Source organism: Crinia signifera, chromosome 2 (assembly GCF_055691185.1).
Source record: "Crinia signifera chromosome 2, ASM5569118v1, whole genome shotgun sequence".
Lineage (NCBI taxonomy): Eukaryota > Metazoa > Chordata > Amphibia > Anura > Myobatrachidae > Crinia > Crinia signifera.
This window is the reverse complement of record NC_139218.1, coordinates 260,398,720-260,423,540: the sequence shown is the minus strand read 5'-3', so window position 1 is coordinate 260,423,540 and position 24,821 is coordinate 260,398,720. Positions and strand designations below refer to the sequence as shown.

Genomic DNA, 24,821 nt, shown 5'->3' with positions numbered 1-24,821 from the left:
CAGCAGTGGCAGCTCTGCTGTCTTCAAATCAGTGTCTATAAATAATAGACACACAATTTCGGATGGGTATGTTCTCATCGGCACCATAAAATAGCAACATGATGACTACATTAAAATGCTAATTAAAACTTTAATTTTGCCAACTGGCTGGGTTATAGTGCCGACTTTGCGGCTAAATCAGGTTGGATCACATAAGTGCATTACGATAGTGCAGTCCAGAAAATAATAATACAAAAAAAATATGTTGACCTTTCATGTATAGTCAATGTCAATGTCAAATTCATGGGTAGTTAATTTGTCAATTCCGACCTTGTGCAAGTTGACCTTTTGGTGTTGACCAATTGACTGGCGAACTAGATATCCAGGTACCCAGTGGCGTAGCTACATATGTGGCAGACCCCGCGGCGGCTTGGGGGTGCCAGCGGGGTCTGTGGTGGGTGCTGCTGGCTGCACTGACAGGTGACCCAGGCAGCAGTGAGCAGTGAGCTGATCCCACACTGTACATATCTAATGAGCGGGGACCCAGTGTAGTGCATATTAAATGAGAGGGTCCCTGCTCTGTGCATATGTAATGAGCGCCAGAATTTTTTTGACAGGGGGAGAAAAATTTGTAGCTAAGCCACTGCAGGTACCCCATAATGTGAGACTCGATTGAATACGATGGATGCGGAATGTGTGCGGAAGGGGCAATGAAGTTACTTTGCCAACCAGAAACTTGATAAAGGATAGCAGGTCAATTAGCAAAGTTTACTGTATCTACCGTAACAAATAGTAATGACTTGTACATAGCAAGATATTACCATAATATTTAGCAGCATTTCTTGCAGACTTTACTTTCTGACATTGGTGTAAGTTTAAAAGTCCATGGGAATCATGATTTCCCTTTGTTCTTTATCTTCTTGACTGGCATGTAATACCGTACCCTATTCCAGAATTTCGTGTTCTGGGCAAATTTTCCATCTAAGTCTTCTTTCCAGGAGACCATTGGTAGCGTTTTCAATGCTTTACTCACTATTTGCGGTATGGATGCCGGCTCCTTAAAAGAATTTAACTTAATTAAAATAATTTTCAAGGGCACCTCTTGTTCCACAGAGCAAGTAATAGCCGCCTGCAGTTCAAACAAGCTTGGACCTGTGATATATCTCTGAGACAATATGAAAATAGCGCGCCTGCTTCTTTTAATGATCTTTGCAATATCTTCAACATAGGCTAAGAAGGAAAACATGAGAACAAAATTAGACTCATCGTACAGTGAAAAACCCCATGTCAACCTTTTGACTGTCAATCTAGACATTGTTAAACTATTGACCCGTCGAACTAATGATCTTTCGTCCTATAACCATGTCGACCTTTTCCCATGTCGACCTAATGGTGTTGACCTAATGACTGTCAACCATCATGCTGTAGACCAAATTATCCAAACCCGTTTCCGTCCCTAAATGCTTGCATGGTGTCAAACGCCTGCAATGTCTAGCCTTTGGACGAATGGCTCATGCAGGAGGTGAGCCTTCTGCCGATAACAACTGGGAGGGAACACCTTCCAATGGTACTGCCTTTACTGTGGGTGACTGGCAGGTAGGACTTCCAATGGGAAGTCACTGCCTGTCACAGTGAAATCAGTGCAGCCTCACAAACTGTATCTGACTTCACTAGGGCTGAGTAGGGTGGCAGATTTTACAGGGGGGGGGGCCCATAGGTAAAAACTGCCGCTGCTTACTGGTGTGTCTGTGTTTTTCTAGTTCAAGATTTAAACCCACTATTACTTTTCTCTAGATAGGTGGTTCTCAACCTTGGTTCTCAGGACACCCCAACAGTTCAGGTTTTCCAGGTCACCCTGCAGGTGCACAGGTGCACTCATTATTCACTGACACATTTTCAAAGATCCACAGGTGGAGCTAATTATTTCACTTGTGATTCGGTGTGGAGACCTGGAAAACAGGAACTGTTGGATGGTCCTGAGGACCGAGGTTGAGAACCACTGCTCTAGATAATAGATCACAGGTTCTTAAAGTCGGTCCTCAGGACCCCACACAGTGCATGTTTTGCATGTCTCCTTACAGAATCAAATGAAATAATTAGATCCACCTGTGGATTTTTTTAAATGTGTCAGTAAGTAAAGAGTACACCTGTCAGGCAAATGTGAACTGTGTGAGGTCCTAATTTGAGAACCTCTGTACTAGATGAACACCCATGAAAGTGTTAGCTTACCTCCTCCTGGTAGAATGTCTCTTTCAAGGATACAGAGTTTGTAATTATAAATGTTCTCCAGCACACTTGGTAGCAGTTGTGTTGCAAATTGCTCCTCATCATAGATTTTATAATAGTTTTCTCTGGACTTGTTACTGAGATCAGAGCTATGTGTTGCATATGAAATAAAGGCATCAAAGTCCTTGTCATCTAAAGAAACAAAAATGTTAATATTATGAACCATTTAAATGCCTGTTATTTGCATATTGCAAAAAAATAATATTGAAGATGGAATCACCACTATCATTAATTGGTACCAAAATCCATTTATTTTATCTGCGGGTGGGCTATGTAGCATACTTGCCTACCTGACCCTCTCTATGAGGGAGAAAATGCTCTGTTCCTGGACTTCCCTGGTAATGTATGATTGCCATCACCTGTGGTGAAACACCTTTCTTATCAATTACATAGCTCCCCACAGGTGATGGCAATCCTACATTACCAGGGAGAGTTACAGTATACCGAATGCGAGTCCTGGGTGTTGCACGATGACCCAGCGCTGCAGACCTTTGCATGTTTGTTTCTATGTAATGGGGCTGCAGTCGCAGCAGTCATTAACACATTAATGCATCATATAACACAGCAGTTGGTCAGGGAATGGCTGAAGTACATCAAAAATGTAATAACCTGAAACAGTTTTACTTTGTCCTGTCATTGTCAGAATGCACCATTTACATACTTCTCAACAATTACACATGCCAAATTGGGATAAAGCCCAACTCCAGATCCAGGAAAATTCCACTCTGATTAACCCAAACCCAATCAGACCAGAAGCTCTGACCCATTTGCAGCCAATGGAAAGAAGCAATCAAGAGATATGCCATTTGTACCAATGGGGCAGATGTATTAATCTGCCCCTAACATTTTTAAAATAATGGGTCCCGGTTCTCCTGCATAACGTGGAGAAGCGGGCACCCATAGCGGCCGAATGTATTAAACCCCCCCAGTGCCGATAAGGAGAGCCGTTATGCCCAGCATTAAAGGCTCTCCTTATCGGCACCCCCGGCATCCCTATGCACGTGTAATCACACTTTCCCCCCGGCCAGCTGTAATGGGCATTCGTGAGACCTCGCTATTACCACGAGATCTCCAGGGCAGCCCGGAGGCAGCAGCAGGGCTAGCGTCGTCCCCGCAGTGGGGATAGGACAACGCTAGCCCTGATTAGCCCTAAATACTGGGGGGATTGCAGGGGACAGCCCCGGCCGAGCACTACTCTGTGGGCTGTCCCTTGTGCACGTTAGGTGTGCTGTTCATACATTTTAAAAAAACATAACCCCCCAGTTAACCAGCATTAAGTGCACTTAATGCTGGTAAATACATCTGCCCCATTGTTTTTTGTTCATCAATTGCCAGTGAGTATCTCACCTGCTGCACTTTGCTGCTGAATGATCTCACTTAAAAATGTTCACTACCCCACAGTGTATTGAGCACTTTTAGGCAAACAAGGGTACAAATTGGCTGGGCGTAGGGTGCGGCTCATTCTGCTGTTGCCACTGTTTAAAAAATGCAGCAATTCTCCACCTTCATTGGCATCTGAATAACCCCATAAATATTCTGGATAACACTTTTATTCAATAATTACCTCCAACAGTTTCATCCTTTGATAGGTAATTCCGGTAAAATAACACTATTTCTACCCAATATATGTAAATCAATCCACCTCCTACCAGCAGGATCAGCAGCAAAAGCACTGTAGCACACAATACATAAATCAAGAATACAATGTCTGTTGGAATAAAGGAGAAAAGTATATAATGAGAAAAGAGAAAGCAAATACTGTACATACAGGGGCATAACTAGTATTTTGTGGACCCCATAGAAAAACTCTGAAAGGCCCCCCTAAAAAAGAGGGGGAGATGTACTATGCTTCAAAAATTGATAAAATAGAGAGCAATAAATAAGTCAATCAGAGAGACAAATATGGGGGGAAAAGAAAAATAAAGAGAGGAGCAAGAAAGAGATGGGTGATCAGGGAGGGAAAGAGTAGTGAGGAAGGTAGGGAGGGGATGTGAGCAGGAGTGTCAAAGAGGGAGAGAGAGAGAGAGAGAGAGAGCGAGAGAAAGAGGTAAGCGAGAGATTGCGGGTGTCAGGAAAATATTCAGTGATAGAGATAGATAGGGTGCCAGTGTGATAAAAGAAGAGAGTGGGAAAGGGTGTCATGGAGAGAAAAGGGGAGAGACAGGTTGTCAGAGAGAGAAAGGGGGAGAGTCAGGGTGCCAGGGTGGAAAGAGGTGTGGAGGAGAGAGAGAGAGAGAGATGAGAAGGAGTGGGCAGAGAGAGCAAGGTCAAGAGATGGAGAGGGAGAGAAGGGTTAGTAGAGAAAGGAGGTGGGAGAAGGGAGGAGTAAGAAGAGGGAGGAGGGGGAGAGAAGGGGAAGGAGGGTGAGTGGGAAGGGAGAGGAGTGGAAAAAAAGGAGGGGAGAGGGGAGAGATGGGGAGAAGGGTGAGTAGGGGAGAGAGCAGAGGGGAAAACCAGACTTTTTCCTTCATCGATGGCACATTATAAGTGAATAATATTTTACACATGTCAGGAAATGGAGTATAGCTCCACCCCTGGCACTTGTGAAGCTCCACCCTCAGATTCTTATTGTCCTTGCCGAGTCAGTTAAAAAACAGCGATGACCATAGGTTGGAGAAATCATTGATGTCCTCCAATGCATAGTTGGTATCCATTTATGGCTACTTGTAATAATGTCATCGATGGTAACCATCATTGAATCCAGCCTATATCCGAGCACCTGCACAGCCACCTTCCAGAAATGACCAATACATTATTAAAACATTCTGAGACTCTGCGTCTCATTCCCAACTGCAATTTAGACGCATAGAAAACTTCATTCCACATTGATGGGATGTAGTCACTAGGTTGACTTTAACAATGTTGATATTCATTATGTTAACACCATAATGTCAACAGGAAACAGTTAGTAACTGGTAGAATTATTTTGGTACCTTTTTCCTTTATTGATAACTTTACCATTGTCGTAGCATTGCCCACAGAATTCTGAGCATGGCAGTAAAACATTGCATTGAGGTCATCCACTTTGACTTTTTTAAGGGTGATTGTGCAGAAACACTCAATTCCATTAAAATGTTTGTTACTTGCAAGAAAAGCAAAAGGAAACATTATCAGAAATAATTTTCATAGCCAACATACAAAATGATAAGGCGTTATACTTCTGGGTGGGTAAATACAGTACGCCGGTTTGCTATGACAGCACAGTATCCTGGTTGAATCAATGCACATTGTTGTCATTGTGATTCCACTTTAATGAAATCAAATGATTTTTCCTGGGCTCGCAAATGTGTCAGTGGAGGTTGACTTATATTTGCAGGCTCCGGGACGAAGACAGGGCGGGCAGTTGACGTAATGTGACATCAGCCGCCTGCCCCGGCACACTGAGTTCTGCCCGCATTTGCATGGGAACACCCAGCGTTTGCATGGGGATGCCAGTAAACAAACACTGGGCTTTCCCATGCCCCATCAGCACCACGGCACCCATCTCCCCCCCTCCCTGTGCGGGCGCCATGCCGGCTGAATACCTCCCAACTTCTGCTGACGTGAAACAGGGACACTAGTGTTGAAAAGGGGGTGTGCCCTATGGTAATGATGGTGCAACATATGCAAATAAGCCGCGATTAGGTCACACCCCTGGTTTTCCCCATCTGTGCCGCTGAATAGATGGGCGGGACCGTCACAAAAAAGGGGACATTCCCGTGAAAAACGGGACAGTTGGGAGGTATGCGGCTGTGCAACAGCATATAAATAACATTTAATAATAATTATAATAATAATGTAAACTGCATGCATGTGTTAAGCAATTTCCAGCATATTTAATATCATTTTGATCCTTAAGGCAATATAAAAGAAATGTATGTTCATGACCTGAACTCTGATAACAAGAAACTTGTACACTACACCCGCCGAGTCATCCCAGAATTGCTTGAACAAAGGAAATTATGGACATGACCAAGAACTTAAATATACAAAAAAAAAGTGTTTTTTCAGCCTGCAATCTATAAATTGCAGCCTAGGATTCACACAGGGGTACCAAGCCCTACATTTACAAACACTCCACAAGTAGAGAGAACCAAAGGCGCTGTTTTAGACAGATGGTTGTCAATGTCAGGTGTTCTCTCTGGAACTCTCCTGTGGGACCACACTGAACTTAATTAAGGTCCCTACATGCATATACAGGTTTCTTTCTATCTAGCAATACGTATCTTCACCTATTGACAACCCATGCATGCAAAGGTATCTTTGTACTTCATCTGTTTTCACACATCATAAATGGTATATATGGATCAATGTACTGACCTGGGAATGAATCCCTATGTTCACATTGAGCTCGAATCCTAAGGATTTTGGGTCTCGCTATTTGGGGAATGCCCAAGTCAGTTCAATTATGCTGACTTGGGCCCCACCACTCAAATGAGATGGCTTCAGATGGTACCAGATACTAAGAACTGATCAGAACTGTCTAAGTGCACAAGTCTCTGATTGGTTCAAGCCATGGGTGGAGTGGGGTTCTGCAATGTGCATATTACCATTATTGTTAATCATTTGAGCGCGGCAACAGCACTGAGTGCGCTCATGACATATTACGTGTAAGTGCATGCTGAATGTCACTTTATTGTAATGTTGTTTCTGCCATTATATAGAACTTTGTATTTGGAAACAGATGATCACGTTGATTTTTCCACAACACATGTTTACAAACACTTTCCACCTAGTGACACCAAAACAGATAAGTAGCGTCACACGCCCATGCAATGTATTTATATCCCCCCGCCCCTCATCAGTAATGAATTGCTATGTCATACCCCTTTCACACCGCACTTGTTAAATGGTATATTGTCGTTTTTTTTTCCCATTTCAAAGCGTTTAAGGCTGCAGTGGGAAAGCACCAGAGTTCATTTACCGGTTAAAGATAACCGGTATTTCAAAACGTTTAAAAAGCAGAGTCCTACACGTTTCAGAGCCGTTTTTATGCAGTGAGAATGGCTCTGAAACGGTATTTAGTAAAAACAACAGACTACTGACCTGTGATAGGCTGTCCCCTGCATCCTGCCTTGAAACGTGTTCAGGGGATACTTAAACGGTATTTAAAACGGTAATCTACTGCAATGTGAAGGCTCAGACCCGTTTTAAATACCGTTTCAAAATACTGGTTTTTGAAACGTTTTGGCAGTGTGAAAGCGGTATCAGTGAATTCATGTTTAATATACAGTAACTTTGATTAGAATTCAAGGACACAAATAAGTTTTGTCTCGAACAGCTCCATTTAGCTCTACAATAGCATAAATCAATTAACTAGCAACGAACATTCAGTATTGCTTTTAGCTGTATAATATCTTACTACATACACACTTTAACTTACCAATGATAACTTCCTGCAGTATCTTCTTCTTTGAAATTTGGATACTGCATTGTCCATTTAATTACTGGATTAAAAAATCTTTCGAATCCAAACAGAATTTTACAAGTTAGGTTAAAGGGTTTTTCTGTAAAAAAAAGAAAACAAAATTCTAGTGGCTATTGCATGAGCATCCACTTTTAGAAACTATTTTCAGGGAGATTATAGTTGGCAGTTGAATTGTGCACAGCGCGTAATTAAGAGGGAGTGTCATGCTCCACCCAAAGGGCGTGGATAGTTCCATATATGGGTGTCTATGTGCTTAAATGCTTGTTGCAAGATATTTATAGATAACATTAGTAACTATGGCCCTTATTCTGGTTGGTGCGGATATGTCCGCGTGCGTTCGTTCCGCCGATGTTTTGTGTTTGCGCATGTGCAGAGGCCTATCTGCGCATGTGCGAAAGGGACATACATCCAAATTACGCATGAATTGTTTACACTACGAACAGGGGGAGGAGAGGGGCGTGAAGGGCTGTTTGGTAATGGGGCCATGACGCACGTGTAGGGGGCGGACATATGACATTGCCGGATGTCAGCTGCCCGCCGGGATCCCTGCTTTTGCACGGAGAAATGCCCGAGTGGTCTGAGCTCGCGGGAGCTGCCTGACCGCTCGGTCCTGCATTCGATGGTCTGAATGATGGGGGAGGTTCCCAGAGATGGAGGAGGTGTATACATGAGAAATCCACTCGTGCTCCGTGCGGTCAGCGGCTTACCGCATTCGGACGGAGTGAGCGATCCGTACGGAAGGCGGGGTTTAGGACGCACGGTCCTGGCCGCATATTCGGCTCCGGCCGCACAGACCAGAATAAAGCCCCTATATTCTTTGGGAAATGAGGCAAGTATTGATAATAACATTGCTGCCTGCAATATTGGATTATTAGTTTGCAATTATTTGCTGTGATATTTAGTTTCTTCTCACTCAGCATCACCCACGTGATAATAAATATGATGTCTATGCAATAAATTCCAAGTGCAAATCCCGGTACTTATGTAATATCTGGGCTCCCGTTTTTCTTATGAGACCGCGTCCCCTCGCGGGGCTCGCTGCGCTCGCTGCGCTCGCCACACTACATAAAATCAACTCCATGGGTAGTTGGATAGTAGGGGTATGAAAAAATGGGGTGCATTTAACATGGGAGCCCAGATAATACATAAGTACCGAAATCCCATCTGATTTCATTTTTTTCCCCCTCAAAAATGTAACCTAGGGTAGGTTAGGAGAAATCGGGGAGATTTCTAGACTCTTCAGGGAGACAGGGAGATTGCTCCTATTTCAGGTATTATCCTGCAGAATGCAGGAGGGTAGGCAACTATGACAAAATCATCACTTGTAATTTACAGTAGCCAGAATTGTATATTCGCTAAATTGGTCTAATGTACTGTATGTATAAATAAATAATGCCCACAGCTGAAATAGTACTAGAAAGGTACAAAATATACAGAGGTAGATGTATTGGTTTTTATTTGTCTTCTTTGACTAGTGCATGCAGACTAATAGGGCGTACCCATGCAGTGATGCTGAAGTGTTCTGAGCGATGCTAGATCTCTCAAAATGCTTTGGCATGATCGCTCAGTGCACAGCGATGTGGCAGCACTGTGTGCTGAGCGATCTGTCAGGGTCTGTGTTTTCTAGTGAGAACACTGGTCCTGACCAATTAATATCCAGCTTGCTAGATATTAATCGCGAGCGAGGCCACACATCGCTATGGCCCCTACACAAGAAGCGTTGTAGGGGCATTTTCTAAGCAATCTAGTGAGAGAGCTAAGAAAATACCTGAGTTTCGCTACGTGTGTAGGCCCCATAAGCGGGGAAGGCAGCAAACAATATTGTTAATGATTTCCCCTGAACTCCTCGGAGCTACAGAATGAACAATATAGAGCATACTCACTGGACAATTCCAAAAGATACAGACAAAGTTAAAGAGTTTGCTCTACCACTGACCTTTGTCTTTATCTTTCATACACACTGAATGATATGAAACTAGTCATAAACGACATAGGCAAAATTGGACTGCATGTACAGATGAGATAGGAGGTAGATAACGATACAGAGGAGCATTCATCATTATCTTTATCATTCATACACACTGAATGTGTATGTAAGGCCAGAATAAAAATGGGGCAGATTAAGCTCCTGCTTCAGGCCTCTATATAAAAATAGGCCCATCATCATGACAGCATTATGATGACCAGTCACCAGCTAGCCATATGGTTGGCCATACACTGTAAGTCAGGCATGTCCAAACTAAGGCTCTCCAGCTGTTGTGAAACTGCAAGTCCCATCATGCCTTGCCACAGTTTTAGCATTCCCTAATAGTAAAACTCTGGCAAGGCATGATGGGACTTGTAGTTTCACAACAGCTGGAGGGCCATATGGTTGGCCATAAATTATAGGTATTAAATTGTATTTCTATTTTCCACACAAAAATTATGACATTTTGTATGTGTACATATTTAGGGATACATTGGTACTGATAGTGTACAGGATCTACATGTCTACATGGCACTTGCCACGCCCACACAACATTGGTCTCGCCCCCTTGTCTTTTCCTAATAGGCCCTTGAAGAATTTTAGGCCCAGGCCCATGAGGCCTTTAGCCCAGCCCTGCAAAATGTGATGATGAAATTGATGACACTTGTGTAATTGTGAGTCTGATTTTTAAAGTGGCAGCAATTGGAAGGCAAATCCAATTTGGCAGCGTTAATAACTGATCACACTGTTTCATTAGTATCTCAGCTCTGTTTAATTGATTCTTAAAATGAATTGTAATTTAATTGAATGATTATTGTGATTTAAATAAATATAACAGGAGGAAAGATGTCTGTTCATTTTTAAAGGGATAAACAATGGAAGTGTTGCATTTCATCTTTTTATAATAAAGTGATGGTGACTTGAATTTATTAGTAAGAACACTGGGCCAAATGTAATCGGTAATGTGAGAATCAGAAAGTGGGAGATTTTTTCCATTTGTTTTAAGGGGGTAATCACTTACACTGAAAAACCAGGTTGATTTTGCCATGTAATTTATTGCCCCTTAAAAAAAATGGAAAAAATCTGTCATTTTTCTAGTGTGTACAATTAGGGTAATGTCACTTCTGCATTGAGTAATAATTTAAATGCCTAACTCTTACATACTGATACTCTAGCACAGTACTACGCTTTTTGACTGCAAATTATTAGGTGTAAGTACACTGTTTCTTGTGTGTATGTTATTTCTGTGCTCAACTGCTATGCAGAATTATTGACATCATGCTTAGGCTATACAATTCTTGAAAGGTGTGGTATATTATGTCTAGGTCAACATGCACAAGAGCAAAAGGATGACACACAAAAGGACAACACATAAAAATAAATTTTCGTGTCATCTGTTGACTGTAAGTATTATAAAAATGGGTGCACCTAATATAAATACACCACAGCCATAGGCAAACGCAGGGTGGGGGGGGAGGGGGGGGGTGTTCTGGTTGCCTGGAAAGCCCCTCCTCCTGGCGAGAGTCTTGAAATTATAACAATAGCACTGGTATATAATATGATCAATAGAGCTGCCAATACATTATGCAGTGTTAAGCCCCGTACACACGGGGGAGATATATTGCTCAGCCATATATTACTGAGCAATATATGGCTGAGCAATATATTGCTCAGTTTCTCCTTTTCATCAGCGATGAAAGGGAACCTCTGCCGGCGGTGCCGCAGAGGTAATCAGCCGGTCGCAGGAGCATGTTCCTGCGACCAGCGATTACAATGGGGCTGAAAACGGGATCGCGCATTTAGCGATTTATCGCTGGGGCACACTCCCATCACTGGCCATATGGTCACCTGCGACCATATTTCCAGCGATTTCAGCCCCAATCGCCCCCGTGTGTACACAGCTTAAGGGACAGAGCAGAGCTACTGCACATGCCTAGTGTACCAGCTTCTTCTAACACATTTTCTGTATGTGTGGATCTGAGCCCTTAAACAATGCAATGGACCAGAAAGCAGCTGCCAGGAAGAAGGTACAGGACTGAGCCTTATGTGGGGTACACACCACGACGACCCGCTCACGATGCACATTGTGAGCGGGTCGTCAGTGTTTCTTCAGACCCGCTCACGATGATGCGGGGGGGGCACGACCCGCTCACGATGTGCACCGTGGTCCGATCCGATGGCGACCCGCACCCGGCTGTATGGTCGTTCTTCAGATCCTACCTGCTGCAGGTAGGATCTGAATAAGGACCGACCGACATGCGGGACCGCGCATCGGATTGGTATTGGTCCACACCAGGACAGAAAAGGGCCCAATCACCACACAATCTACATCCAAATGGTCGGAATTGGATCTAGATTGATGGGATCGGGCCCTAGTCGTCCTGGTGTGTACCAGGCATTAGAATGGAGTGAGAGATTATGAGCTTAGAAAATGCAGTACTGGTTCTATTATGTTTGTGTATGTTATTATTATACAGTATTTTTACCTAATATTCAATTATTCTTGAATTCAAAATTGTCGCCAACATTATGTGTAGTGCACCAATATAACAAGTGTTACCTTTTGTTGATTTTGCTTTTCACATGTGTCTACGTTTACAGGTTTGTCTAGTGCTTATTTTAAATGTACCATTAAAAGTAACATTTTAGTACACTCCATTTAAACTAGGGCACATCCCCAGTCCCTAAGACTGTTACACTAGTACTTATCTAAATTTAGGAGAGGCTCTAACTAAGTTGGTCCTCTGCTGTGTCCCGACGCTCGCCATCAACACACTGTACAAGACTAAATAAACGTTACATAATCTTGGCAAAAGCGTGCCCCAACAAAAAAGAGTATTTTCCTCTTTCCCTCTAAATGCTTGTTTTACTCATCAAGGGTGCACCTCCACGTTTTCCAATTATTAGAGAGGCTACGCTTCTTCTCTCTCCCTATAGGTTAATTGTAGAAACCTCTATTTCTTTCAAAACTACATTAGAAATGTTAACCTGTGCACTGGTCTATTCCCCAATTCCCCCTTTCCCTGAAAAACGAAACACTGCACAAGAGGGCAGAGGCTAAGAGGTTTAGGTACTTGTTTACTAGCACGGCGCCCATCGCATACCATCGCATGCCTTAATTAGTGGTATGCGATGGGACCCGATTTTTGGGTCCTAAGAGCCGCACTGTACAATTTTAAAATCGCATTGCATGCCATTAAAATGGCATGCGATCGATGCGATAAATACGATGATTTAATTGTACATGCACCCTGATGGGTAATTAGTATGTTATATGCACCCCCATCGTTAATGGCACCGCCACTATTAAAGCCAACCCGAAGCGTGGCGAGCGCAGCGAGCCCGTAAGTGGCGGCGGTACGCGTCCTCCGACCTTTTCATACCCCCGTTATCGACGTCGGCATGGAGTTGCTTTTATATAGTGGTGAGGGCAGCGTGCCCCACGAGGGGACGCGAAATACATGTGAAGTTATCCATGTCCCTTCGCGGGGCTCGCTGTACGCACCACTCTTTGGGCTCGGTGGCTCGCTGCGCTCGCCACACTATATAAAATCAACTCCACGCCGACGTGGATAGTGGGGGTATGAAAAGGTCGGAGGATGCGTACCGCCGCCCCTAGCGAGCTCGCAGTGCTCGCCACGCTTCGGGTTGGCGTTAATAGTGGTTGTGGCGTTAGCATCGATCGCATCGAGGATAGAGGGAGAGAGATCAGGAAAGGAGAGGTAGAGTTGAGTATTAACAACATAAAAGTCATATCTGAAGTTGAGTGAGCAAATTAGCTCACCCAGAGAGGTCATATAGAAAGAGCGAGAAGAAGAGGACCAAGAACGGAACCTTGGGAGACACCTACTGATAGTGGATTAAGCAACAGCAGCAGCCTAGTGATGGGAGGATTTTTAATCAGAGGCAGCGCTGAGTCTGTGAGGTGTCCTACAGGCTTTTCATATGGTATGTATGTGTATACCCATTGACCAAGGTTACGGCCTTTACTCTGTGTTTTGACAGTGCAATATTCTCCCGTGTAATGAAAGTGCAAAGGGGCCCCCTTGTCTAAAGTGAACCAGGCCCCATAAAGGCTTAATCCGGCCCTGCAGACAGCTACATGTACAGTACAAACCAATATAAAGAATTGTCTTACCAAGCACTGTTTTTATTTCTGTCCCATTAGGCGGACCCAAAATTTCTGGAGGACTCTTTGTTTCTGGTACTAAAATGAAAAGTACATGTTGAATAAATCTGTTGATGTTTTATGAAACTGATGTATCTGCTGGGCAGGCAAACAGCATTGCCCCTGATAAGTCTATACAGCATACAGGTATACGAGTTAAATGAACAGCAGCCTCAAACTTTTCAAATATTTACAATTATGGCAGCAAATTAGTGTAGAAATCTTTGGTTCCTGTCTTGTCTTTCTATTATGCAAAGCGCATCATTATAGCCCCACCACTCCAAATACACTGTGGAGTGGTGGGGCTACACATACATGTCACCTCCTGAAGTGCAGCTGAGTCCCCTCTCCGGGCTTCTCCCGTAGAGATGAGAAAAATAAGTAGGCAAGTGTGCAATGTTGGGAGCTAACAAGAGAGGGGGGAGGGAGTGCTAATCCGGGTCTGATGGAGGGGCCCAGTGGAGTCCTGTTATCTGGCAGCAGTTCTTCTCAACACAACACATGTTGCATGGCCACGCCTCTGAAAAGTACCTGGGCCCAGCCAGGGTCTCTACTGTCCTGGGTACAGTATTAATACATACCATTTGCATTTATTTTGTTTTATTATCCTTTGTCATGATTAGCTTTACATTTCTCCCAGAATCCCCTCCTCAGCTCCAGTGGGGTGAGCATGGCATATGTGTGTTCTGATTTTTTCTATATTTGGTTCTGAATACAGAATCTCCTTGCTTATGCCCCCAAACCACGTCAAGAAGCCTTGACGTGGCTTGGGGGAATATCATACACCTGCGCAGGTATATGTAACCAATATCTCTGAATTCTATTATCATGTAGTGTTCAAGATTGGTTACTAATACCATTCAGTGTGTTGGGTAAACAATGTATTCTTTACTTACTCAGTATTAACCCCTCCCTCATGCACCTGAGTATTATTGAACTAATTGTGCATCTACCACTATCTGTATGTATGTTATTCTGTGCTTCACCTGCTCCTAAGTACTAATATTCCAGAATGTGCTAGGTAAATGTTATGCAGAATCTTGCTATGGACAACATCTCCACATTTCCACTTTAGTAAATTTACCCTTTAAGCCCTGTACGCATGTGCTCCCATGACCAGCCCAGTACAACGCGCTTCCACGATGAGCCCTGGCTTTCTCCTTCAGTGACTCCGATTTCATCCTGCCCGCGGCCGACTCTCCATACTTGCCGAGCCAGCGCGCAGCAGCATCAGCATTGTCACCTTGTCAGTGTGCCGGGTGGGTGCAGGCGTCCGGCGCCCACACAGACACCGCTGCCACAAGCTCCCCTAAGCTTGCGCTATTTACGCCACTGCATACATACATACATACACAGCATATATACACACATACACCATATCCACAAAAGCACACACACCATACAACCCCCTTCCTCCACTCACTCCCTCAAACATCAGAGGAGTGTACCTGTTTAGCTGATGGGGACAAATCCCTGCCTCCCCCGGCCAGCTCTCACACAGCCACAAGGAGTACTGTCTGACTGGAAGGAGTTGCACGCTCCCACTGCAGCTAGCGCCCCTTGATATCAGCCCAGCGGCAGCCTGCCCTGTCTCCAGGAGAGACAGCTGCCTTAGACTGTGTTAAAAATCAGACAGCTCGGCGGTCAGGGGGGTTTCTGGGTACTTAGAAAACCCTGCGCCTGTTAGGGCCACTATGTGCAGACTCTACTCACTTGCAAAATGGGTGGGTCACAAAGCTATCAAGCAGAAAAGCAAGCTCTTCCACACTGTGGGGTTGTGGCTGAGATGTGCCCTGTGTAGGAGTCTGCTGCTGAGAAGCTGGGACGGGGACTGGTGGCTCTATGGGAGTCAGGATGATTGTCTCCTGACTCTCTTTCTCATTCTGAACCCCCCAAAAATTGCACCCCATGACATTTGGCCCCTTACATTTGCCAAAATACTTACCACCAACTTCAACTTCAGTGGTTGCTCTTACTATCCACTCTTTTCCATCAATATATAGAACATAATCACATATGTACATTCCAGCATCATTAGTATATATATCATTAAAATGGATAGAATTGTTAATTATTTCTATAGAAAATCTGTATGGTAATTTCACAGCTGAAAAGTTTGCAGTCTGAAATGAGAGTAAAATATCAGTTAATGCAATGTATTAAGCAAATATTGCTGCAGCTACAGTATATGAGAAAAGTGCATGTTGGGCGTGTCATATTATTTGGTTAAAATACAAAATATAAATGTATTATATGTCGGTATGGGGGGAAGCAGTATCGGCACTGCTATGTATGCTAATACAGCTTTCTCCCCATGTAAGGACGATATGTGTGTTATATGACTGGGGCGCTATCTGCCCCATACAGGAAAGAAGAAATAATAGAGATATGGGGGTGCAGTTTGGAGAGTGCATCCCCCATATCTCTATCTATTATTTCTTTTGTCCTGTAACAGTATAATTAGAGAAGGGTAGCACCGTCCCTCATATAAATAAGCTACAGATGAACAGTTTAAAGGACCACTCTGTGCGGAATCAAACAAACCTAATGTAAAATCTGAATCCGGCACTATAGCCTCTTGCTGTTCTTCAATTCTTAATTGCTACATTCAAGAGCGTTGTTTCTAAAGGTGCCCATACACAGTGCGATGAACTCTGTGATTTTAGTACTAGATTGCATAGCATCTAGTACAAAAGGCATACAATGTGCTACAACACCGTGCTTTTTTTACTAGATACAATGCAATCTAGCACTAAAAACACAGTGCCCTGTGCGATCGGATGCCCATGGGAGCGCGCAGCTCATCACACTGCCCTGTCTTGTATTTATTACTTACTATATAGCTATAGTGTAGGTATAATATTTGGAAACAACTCACCTTGTACCATCTGAAATTAGAAAGATTCCTCCTCTTTTGACAACTTAATGAAGGGCATGAAATGGACCTTTTCATGTTGGTTGTAAAATAAAGACGGCTAGGGCCGTATTTTGTACAATTAAACTTGGATTGGACATTGATTTGAACTTTCATGCACTTATTTTCTCTTCTGCATAAAGAAGAGTAAAGTAATAATGCATCTGACATATGTAATTATTTTTTCAGGAAAATCAGTTTCAGGAAAAAAAGTTTCTATTGCCAGTTAACCAGGGGTATATGCTTCCTTTGACAAGCTGACACATCATTTTTGGGGTAAATTTACTAAGATGGGAGTTCTATTAAAGATGGGATGTTGCCCATAGCAACCAGTCACATTCTACTTCTTACTTATTTAGCTATGGTATATTGCTATGGGCAATATACCATCTTCAATAGAAATTCCATCTTATGCTGCATTCTCATTGCCTCCCCTGCAAAATAGCGTGTTTTTCTTGCCAGTTTTTGGCGGGGCACAGAGCTTCTCAGCTCAACAGACCCCCTTCATACTGCACCTCAGACCCGTGAATTTCCCATGTCTGCCTCTTTCACACTGCTTTCCATGGTCTGCCTTCCAACAAGTGTGTGGAATTTGATTGGGTGTTATGAAATTTGTACAAATTGCTATGATTGGCTGTTTAAAAAACAGCTTTTATTGGCTGGCTGGCGCATATCACATGATTACATCCCCAATGAACTGGTTTTTTTTGCATTTTGTGAGAAAAACCTGGGTCTATGCTGTTCACACTGCCATACACCCGTGTATTACCCAGGAAAAACCCTGCAAAAAACCTGTGTCTAATTCCCAGGGCATAACACCCGGTAATTTCACAAAGACCCTTTCACACCGAGACAGGACATGGGAAATTACTGCTTGTCCTGGCAAATATCCGGGTTTTTGCGGCAGTGAGAACTGGGTTTAAAGTAAATTTACCCCAAATTGTGTCCAACTCTAAGTGACCCTTAGTGCATCTATCTAAAGGCTGCACAGATCCAATTTGACCTGTTTTTCTCCGATTCCAATGACTGGATGAAAACTGGCCCTGCACTTGTCTTGTTTACATAGGTAAAGTGTTGGCATACGTCCTTTCAACACTAGAGGTAAAAGTGACATATTGAACTAACCACGTGCAGTAGAACAAGGTTGCTATATATGTTTTGGATTCTACAAATAGATCTGCTAGGCCAGGAAAAAAAAAAAAGCCTGGTGAATCTATGGGGTCTATATACTAAGCTTTGGATGGAACTAAAGTAGATGGAGATAAAGTACCAACCAATCAGCTCCTAGCTGTCATTTTTTCAAAAAGCCTGTGTAATGGCAGTTCGTATTTGACTGGCTGATACATTATCCCCATCCACGTCATATCTCTCCAAGAGGACCCATATGTCCCTAAGCCTCCCTACCTCTTAATCAACTGCCTCTTATGTCCACAGTTAGCACGGTACGCGGTCATTAGGTTGACTGTCTAGGTAACAGGTTCTCAAACTCGGTTCTCCGGACCCCACACAGTGCATGTTTTGCAGGTCTCCTCACAGAAGCACAAGTGATATGATTAGCTCCACCTGTGGATCTTTTAAAATGTGTCAGTGAGTAATGAGTGCACCTGTGCACCTGCCGGGTGACCTGGAAAACGTGAACTGTGTGGGGTCCTGAGGACCGAGTTTGAGAACCCCTGGTCTAGGTCAACAGTCAAAAGGTGGACCACTATTGGTCGACAGTCAAAAGGTCAACATGTGTAAAAGGTCAACATGCATTAGGTTGACCTGGACAAAAGGTCACCACAGGCAAAATGTCAACATGAAAAAGGTCAACATGGAAAAAAGGATGTTATAAGTTTTTATGATTTTTTTTTAACCGACTTGTTTACCATCTCAGTGTACATAGAGGGAGAATATAATAGTGTGCCGATCCCAGCGAGGCACCATGACCGAAGCATGGCGAGCACAGCAAGGGGATGTGGTACACTTATAAAGGGTCCATGTCGACATAGACACCCCAAAAAATGAAAAACTCATATGGACCCTTTGTCCAAGCTTTTTATGTTTCGACCTTTTAACCGTTGACCAATAGTGGTCAACCTTTTGACTGTCCTAATGAACCATACCCAGCACTGACACCTTGTAAATACCAATGTTTCCACCTGGCTTCCTATAATATTAGTGTATATAAATCACTGAAAATGCTGTGATACAGAGATTACTCACCTGCATAAGTAAGTTCCTGAGTGTCTCATCTCTGCTGGGGAAAACCATAGGGCGGTTCCTAGATTTGACACTTTAAAGTTGTTACTAAAAACATCCATTACTTCAATGCTTCCATTAGGCTTGTGTATGAACCACTGGGTTTTCTTTCCATTGTAAAAAGATGTATTATAAATGTGTAATGGTTCATGATGGAATGACAAATTGCACTGAAAAATGGCATTCTCCCCAGCATATATTTGGTATCTGTAATTTGGTTCTCCATGCAAACAATCTGACAGACCTAAATCATCACAACATAATATAAAAACAAAAAAACAGAATACTTGTAAGGTCGGATCATATTCATACTACAGTATATGTATGCAGAAAACAGAGGGAATACATAGTATCACATATACAGTATAACGTTAATAGAATATTGTACGGGATGCAGTTATAATCCGTGCGTTCAAAATCACGACGCCGGAATCCCGACCGCCGAAATGGCGACACTTTCTCTTTCTGTGGGTGTCCACGACACCCATAGAGGGAGAATAAATTAGTGTGCCGAGCGTAGCGAGGCACCGTGCCTGCTTGTCGGGATTTCGGCGTCGGGATTTCGAACATCGGGATTCCAATCGCCGGGATTTTGTATCAAACCCTGTTGTACTTGTATTGCATTGGTGGAAAATCAGATAATAGGCTTTAGGAAAATCCAAATTAGGCTTTTCACGCTTTTCAAAACTTTTGACATCTTAAATGTTGGGCATTTCACTGCTTGCTCTAAAAAAGGTGTGTTTTGGGGGGCTTTTATCTGTTAAGCCGGCTCTCCTACAGAATAATGATAAAGCAAAAATATTATCACTAAAACTGCTACTTAGAAATTTGAGAATATGAGTGAATCTGTAGTTACGCATTTGCAATCTTGGAAAACTGGAAAAAAATCTATATATCATCTATTAGAGATGTGCTGGTGCTATTCAAAAAATCCAAAAGAACAGAATTTTGGTGAAACAGGGAGAACCGAGGCACGGCTTACAGCCTCCTGATAAAACTGGACTTGAAAACATTCTCCCTGAAATCACTCATCTCCCATGTTAAATAGCAAAATAATAAATTACTGGTGATTGGGGTATATTCTTCATGCTGTGTTTGTGTGAGGTGAGGGAGATCTGATAGCAAGCATCAAAATGGTGCTGTCGCTCTTTGGCTCTGTGCATCAAACCCCCAAACAGTAATATCTTACCCTATGATATTGTGCGTTCATTTAGTATGGTATAGGCTACAAGCAGCTGCTACAGCTTCAAGTAACTTTACTCCATGATCAATTCTGGCTCAGTCTATAGAAAAAAAAACTACTAATATTGGCAATAAAAGCACTTTTTCAACCCCTTCTAATAGAAAGGTCATGTGGGAAGAAATTGCATGAGAGGGCATGCTTATTCCAAACATTATTTAATCATTTAAACCCAGTGGTTCCCAACCTTTTTTTCTCCCCCCTAGCCTTTGGTTAGGCTTTTCAATTATGAGTACCCCTCCTCTCAATTTGAAATATCCACGGTACTTATAAGTGGATATATAAGGAGTAGCGGAGGAGTAGTGGGCAGTCAGGAATCAGGACCTCTGTGTCTGGCCAATGGCTGTGTAGTGTCTTCAGGGTTCCCAGTAACACATGTAGGTTTAATGCCCCTGCTTCCTCCACATGTGTGAGTGTGGAGGTGATGATCGCTGATGTCTGAGGGCAGCGTGGGTAGCTCCCAGTGGATTTCTGGTCAGAAAAAAGCACGAGGAGATGCTGATGACGCTACAGACAGAAACACAATGTGGTTAGTCTCCACGGCAATGGGAGACTTCTTCTGTCACTTTTTTCCAAAATTATAAATATTTTTTTCATGTACCCCCAAATGGTCTGCAGCGTACCTCCAGGGGTACAAGTACCCCAGGTTGGGAACTGCTGATTTAAACAATCACAGCCAACATTCTGATACCACCTATTTTAGCACTGGATCTGTGTCTGCATTCTTTTCCGCATTACTAGCATACTCACTGTACATCAGTGGTCAGGGAACAGGGGTAGCTTACCCCAAATGGGGTAAAAATGAAACTCCTGGGGGTAATGGATGCAAGACACAGCTGGGCATGCATATGAATCTATATGCATGCCCGGATGTGTCCCAGCAGCACGACCATCCATTACCCCCAGGAATTTCATTTAATTACATATAGAATCTATAAATAGATTCTATATGCATGCCCGGCTGTGTGTGTTACAGTGCTGTAGTGTATAAGGGCCTGATGCAGTGCGGTGCGTCAGGCCCTTGTGTATAACACGCTTCCCTGTGTGATGCCCTGGGCCCCACCTCCAAGTCCCTCCGCTTCTTCAGTAGAGTTGACTAGGTCCTGCGCCATCACGGCAGCGTGCAATCTGTACTGCTGCTGCAGTGCCGAGTTTATTTGCCTGGTTATAGGCTCCTGTCAAGGTATACCCATCTCTAGTCTATGGGAAAAATTTGCACAGACTGTCACTATATCATCTTAAAATACTGACACTAATAGTTGCCTGGAAATCACATTATCAATGGCTATACAACACACAGCCTGGAAGCCATTGATGATGCTTACAATGTATTTTGTACCACACACAGCCATACATGGAATTTATCATCATCATCATTAATGGCAGCCAGGCTGTGTATCGTACTAGCAGGATACATCAGCAAGTGCTGGGGATATGTCCCACCGGTACACTGAGTTGACATGACTGAACAACCTCTGAGAACATTCACGCAATTTCCACCCTACCTAGCAACCCTCCAGCCTCCTGCAGCCAAAGACTTCACCTATAGCAGCCACCTTTCCAGGGCGAATAAGGTCTGCCCAATAATCAGATGCCCCCAGTTCTTTCCGAAAGACAATGTGGCTATTGGAGGCTGGGCAGGAGAAATTGTACACAGTGAGACATACTCAGAAACCCAAAGTCTGGAAACACAGCTGTGCACAAGGAGTGTTAATAAAGACAATAACAAGGCAGAGTGCAACAATGCAGTGGGTGTTATAAGCAACTAAACAAGAGACTGTTTGTACAGACAAATGCAACAATGCATAGGGTGTTATCAACAACTAAACAAGGGTCTTTTTGTAGAGACAGATGCAACACATTTGGTGTTATTTTCAATAAAGCAAGAGACTGTTGTAAAGAAAGATGCAACAATGCATAGGATGTTATAAGCAATTTATGTAAACACTCTGCAGTGTGAATAATGCAACAATGCATAAGATGGAAAGATAATAAATTACAAGGTTAGGACAGCCCTGAGTGGAAGCTTCACACCAGGATCTGGGCCGCAGAGGAGCTGGGACAAACTGGAGCAATGGCAAGGTCTCTGACACGCAGGTACACCACATCAGACAGGTTCAACAGGAACTATCACCATACAGACTTGTGCAGCTAATGAGCAACTGATTACAACTAAGTTCAGTTGCGGCAACCCTAATCTTTCCTGGACAACGGTAGACGCTTCTTGCACCTGGTGTTCCCATTGCCAGGCAACCGACGGCATCAGCCTGTTGCTAGGAGCTGGACTGAGACCAGCAGCACTTGCGCCCAGCATCAAAGTGAATTTGTCGAAATAGGTGTGAAAATAACCAAGCAAACATTTTTATTCATCATAACCACCTATAATTATTACCTTACATAGGAAATATATTTTTTTTTTGCGCAACGTTGTAAGAAATGTTTTAGTACATCAGTGACACATACAGAACTCTTTCAGACAAATGATTTTCTAAAATACATATTTTTCATTTCTAGAAATTAAAATTAGAATATTACTTAAAAAGCATAAATGCATAAATGAAGCAGGAACAGAAAGACTACATTTGCCTAACCTTACCTGATGCATCCAGCTCTGCCAATACTGCTTGTTTTGAATTATAGAAGAGAAAAAGCTGAATGAGCCACAGCATATTTAAATGATTTTACAGAAGATACTGAAAGATTTTTTACCTATTGTCAATGCAAGAAAGAAAGGAAAATATCACCACAAACTAGAAATACTTCCTTCCCCTTTGCAATATCCGCCCCCAAAAATAAAACTATAAACTACAACATGATAATAAAGAGCATGTTTTTAATATTAACATTTATTTATTTGTCACCAATATATTCCATAGTACTGTAAAAATGTTTTACATTTAATTGTGCCTTGTTAACTTGTGTTAAATGTAAGTCAAACACAGCTACAGTGTAAAAAAACAAAATCTGTAGATAATGCTGTGATTGGCAGGTGCATGAAGATGGGTCAGGCCAGTATGATGTTCCTTTCAACAGATCATATCAGCTCTACCCCCTCCAGAAGTCATTGTGCATTGCAGGGGCAAATTGGGATGGAAAACCAGCCCGGGAAATTTATCGAAGCAGCCCTAAAGGGGTGGAGTTTGCTGAGTGGGTGGGGTCTGTGAAACGGGGCAGGATGCCTACTTATAGGGCAGGATTCCAAGTTGAATGCAGTTGCAGCCTTTCTTGCAACTTTTGCTGCAGCTGCGACTTTATGATAATGCTGTTACACTGCCCTTCCCTTAATCATGGCCGTTCACCAAAATATATACGGACTGGCCCCGCAGGAACATAAAAACATACCTGACCTCTGACAGAAAAAAATAACAACTTTGCCCCACCACAGGAATAAACACATTGGCCCCACAGATAAAACACTGGCTCAAACAGAAAACAATATATACACTGATAGCCCCAACAGGGAAAATAAACACATTGACCCCTGACAGGTCAAATATTAACCCCTACAGCAGGGCTTGACAAATTTCTTTAAAATGTAGGAGCCAGGATGAAAATGGAGGAGCCAGATATACTAATAATGACATGCACACCATTATGTACGCACACCATAATGCACACTATATATACCACATGTAATGTCATTTACAAATTTATACTAAACATCGTGATGCTCATTACACAATATGCCACACACTGTAATTCCTATTACGTATAATGCCACATGCCGTAATTACATATTATGCCACATAAGTTCCACTTACCTACATGCTCCTTGCTATGGGTTTCATGCTTGATGCCAGGGGTTAACCTGCTCTGCCAGGGGTTAACCTTTTCATTGCCAAGGAGTTACATGCTGTGCCAGGGGTAAGGTGATAGGGGAGAAAAAGGGTGATGTGAGTGGGGAGGGTGGGCAGAGAAGGCAGGTCTTAGCACCGGGGAGCAGTAGTGGGTGGTCCATGGAGCAGGAGAGCTCCTGGCAGCAGGCCCCAGGAATCACAGCTCCGGCAGCAGCAGTGGGTGGCCCAGGCAGCAGGCCCTGGGGATCAGAGCTCTGGCAGCAGCAGCAGTTGGCCCACGGCGGAGAGCTCCGGCAGCAGCGTGGGTGTCCGGCTCTGCCATGCTGCAGATCAGGGCTCGGTCGCCAGGGAGGAAATTCTGGTCGCCTTGTGGAAAGTATACCATATGTATACTTTGGGGGTACTGTGGCTAGGAAGACTTGGGGTAGCATGGACAGTGCATGAACCTTGGAGGCAGGGATATGGTGGGTAGTATATGTCCCTGGGGCCAAGGGCGGTGTGGTGATACTGTATATTTACTGTATAAGTCAGAGGGGCATATTCTGGAGGCCAGGGGTTTGAGAGTATAGCGGCTATGAGCTTGACACGCGGGTGGTGGTTATGGTGGGCACTGTACAGTGAGGAGAGCATGGGGCAGGGTGGAGTAGTGGTAATGTGGATAAGGGGACAGGCTAGGATCAGTAGTGGGAATCAGGTGTGAAGTAGAGCCGAGCCTAGGCTTAGGGTGCATGCCCCTAGACAATTGCCTAGTTTGCTGGCTCTGGGTTAGAACTATGAAGCAGTGGTATTTGTATGGTTATAGTTATGCTGCAGGGGGTGAATG

The 24,821-nt window shown here is 43.4% G+C and overlaps 1 protein-coding gene across 1 annotated transcript; it reads right to left on the bottom strand.

Moving 5' to 3' along the window:
- Positions 1-19,156, bottom strand: IL18RAP (interleukin 18 receptor accessory protein). The gene is made up of 9 exons (XM_083171185.1): positions 18,926-19,156; positions 16,685-16,853; positions 15,752-15,929; positions 13,777-13,845; positions 7,628-7,751; positions 5,199-5,347; positions 3,830-3,973; positions 2,209-2,397; positions 1-1,209 (listed from the first exon to the last, which is right to left on the bottom strand). The coding sequence occupies exons 1-9, from the start codon at positions 19,021-19,023 to the stop codon at positions 872-874; spliced, it is 1,458 nt and encodes a 485-aa protein (XP_083027311.1). The 5' UTR covers positions 19,024-19,156; the 3' UTR covers positions 1-871.
- Positions 19,157-24,821: the final 5,665 nt, after the last annotated feature.

Coding starts and splice junctions, on each gene's coding strand:
- IL18RAP (XM_083171185.1), bottom strand. CDS start 19,023: ATGGATGTTTTTAGTAACAACTTTAAAGTGTCAAATCTAGGAACCGCC. Junction 7,752..13,776: donor AGAAATAAAAACAGTGCTTG/GTAAGACAATTC, acceptor TTTTTTTTACAG/AAAAACCCTTTAACCTAACT. Junction 5,348..7,627: donor ACTGCAGGAAGTTATCATTG/GTAAGTTAAAGT, acceptor TTTTCTTGCAAG/TAACAAACATTTTAATGGAA.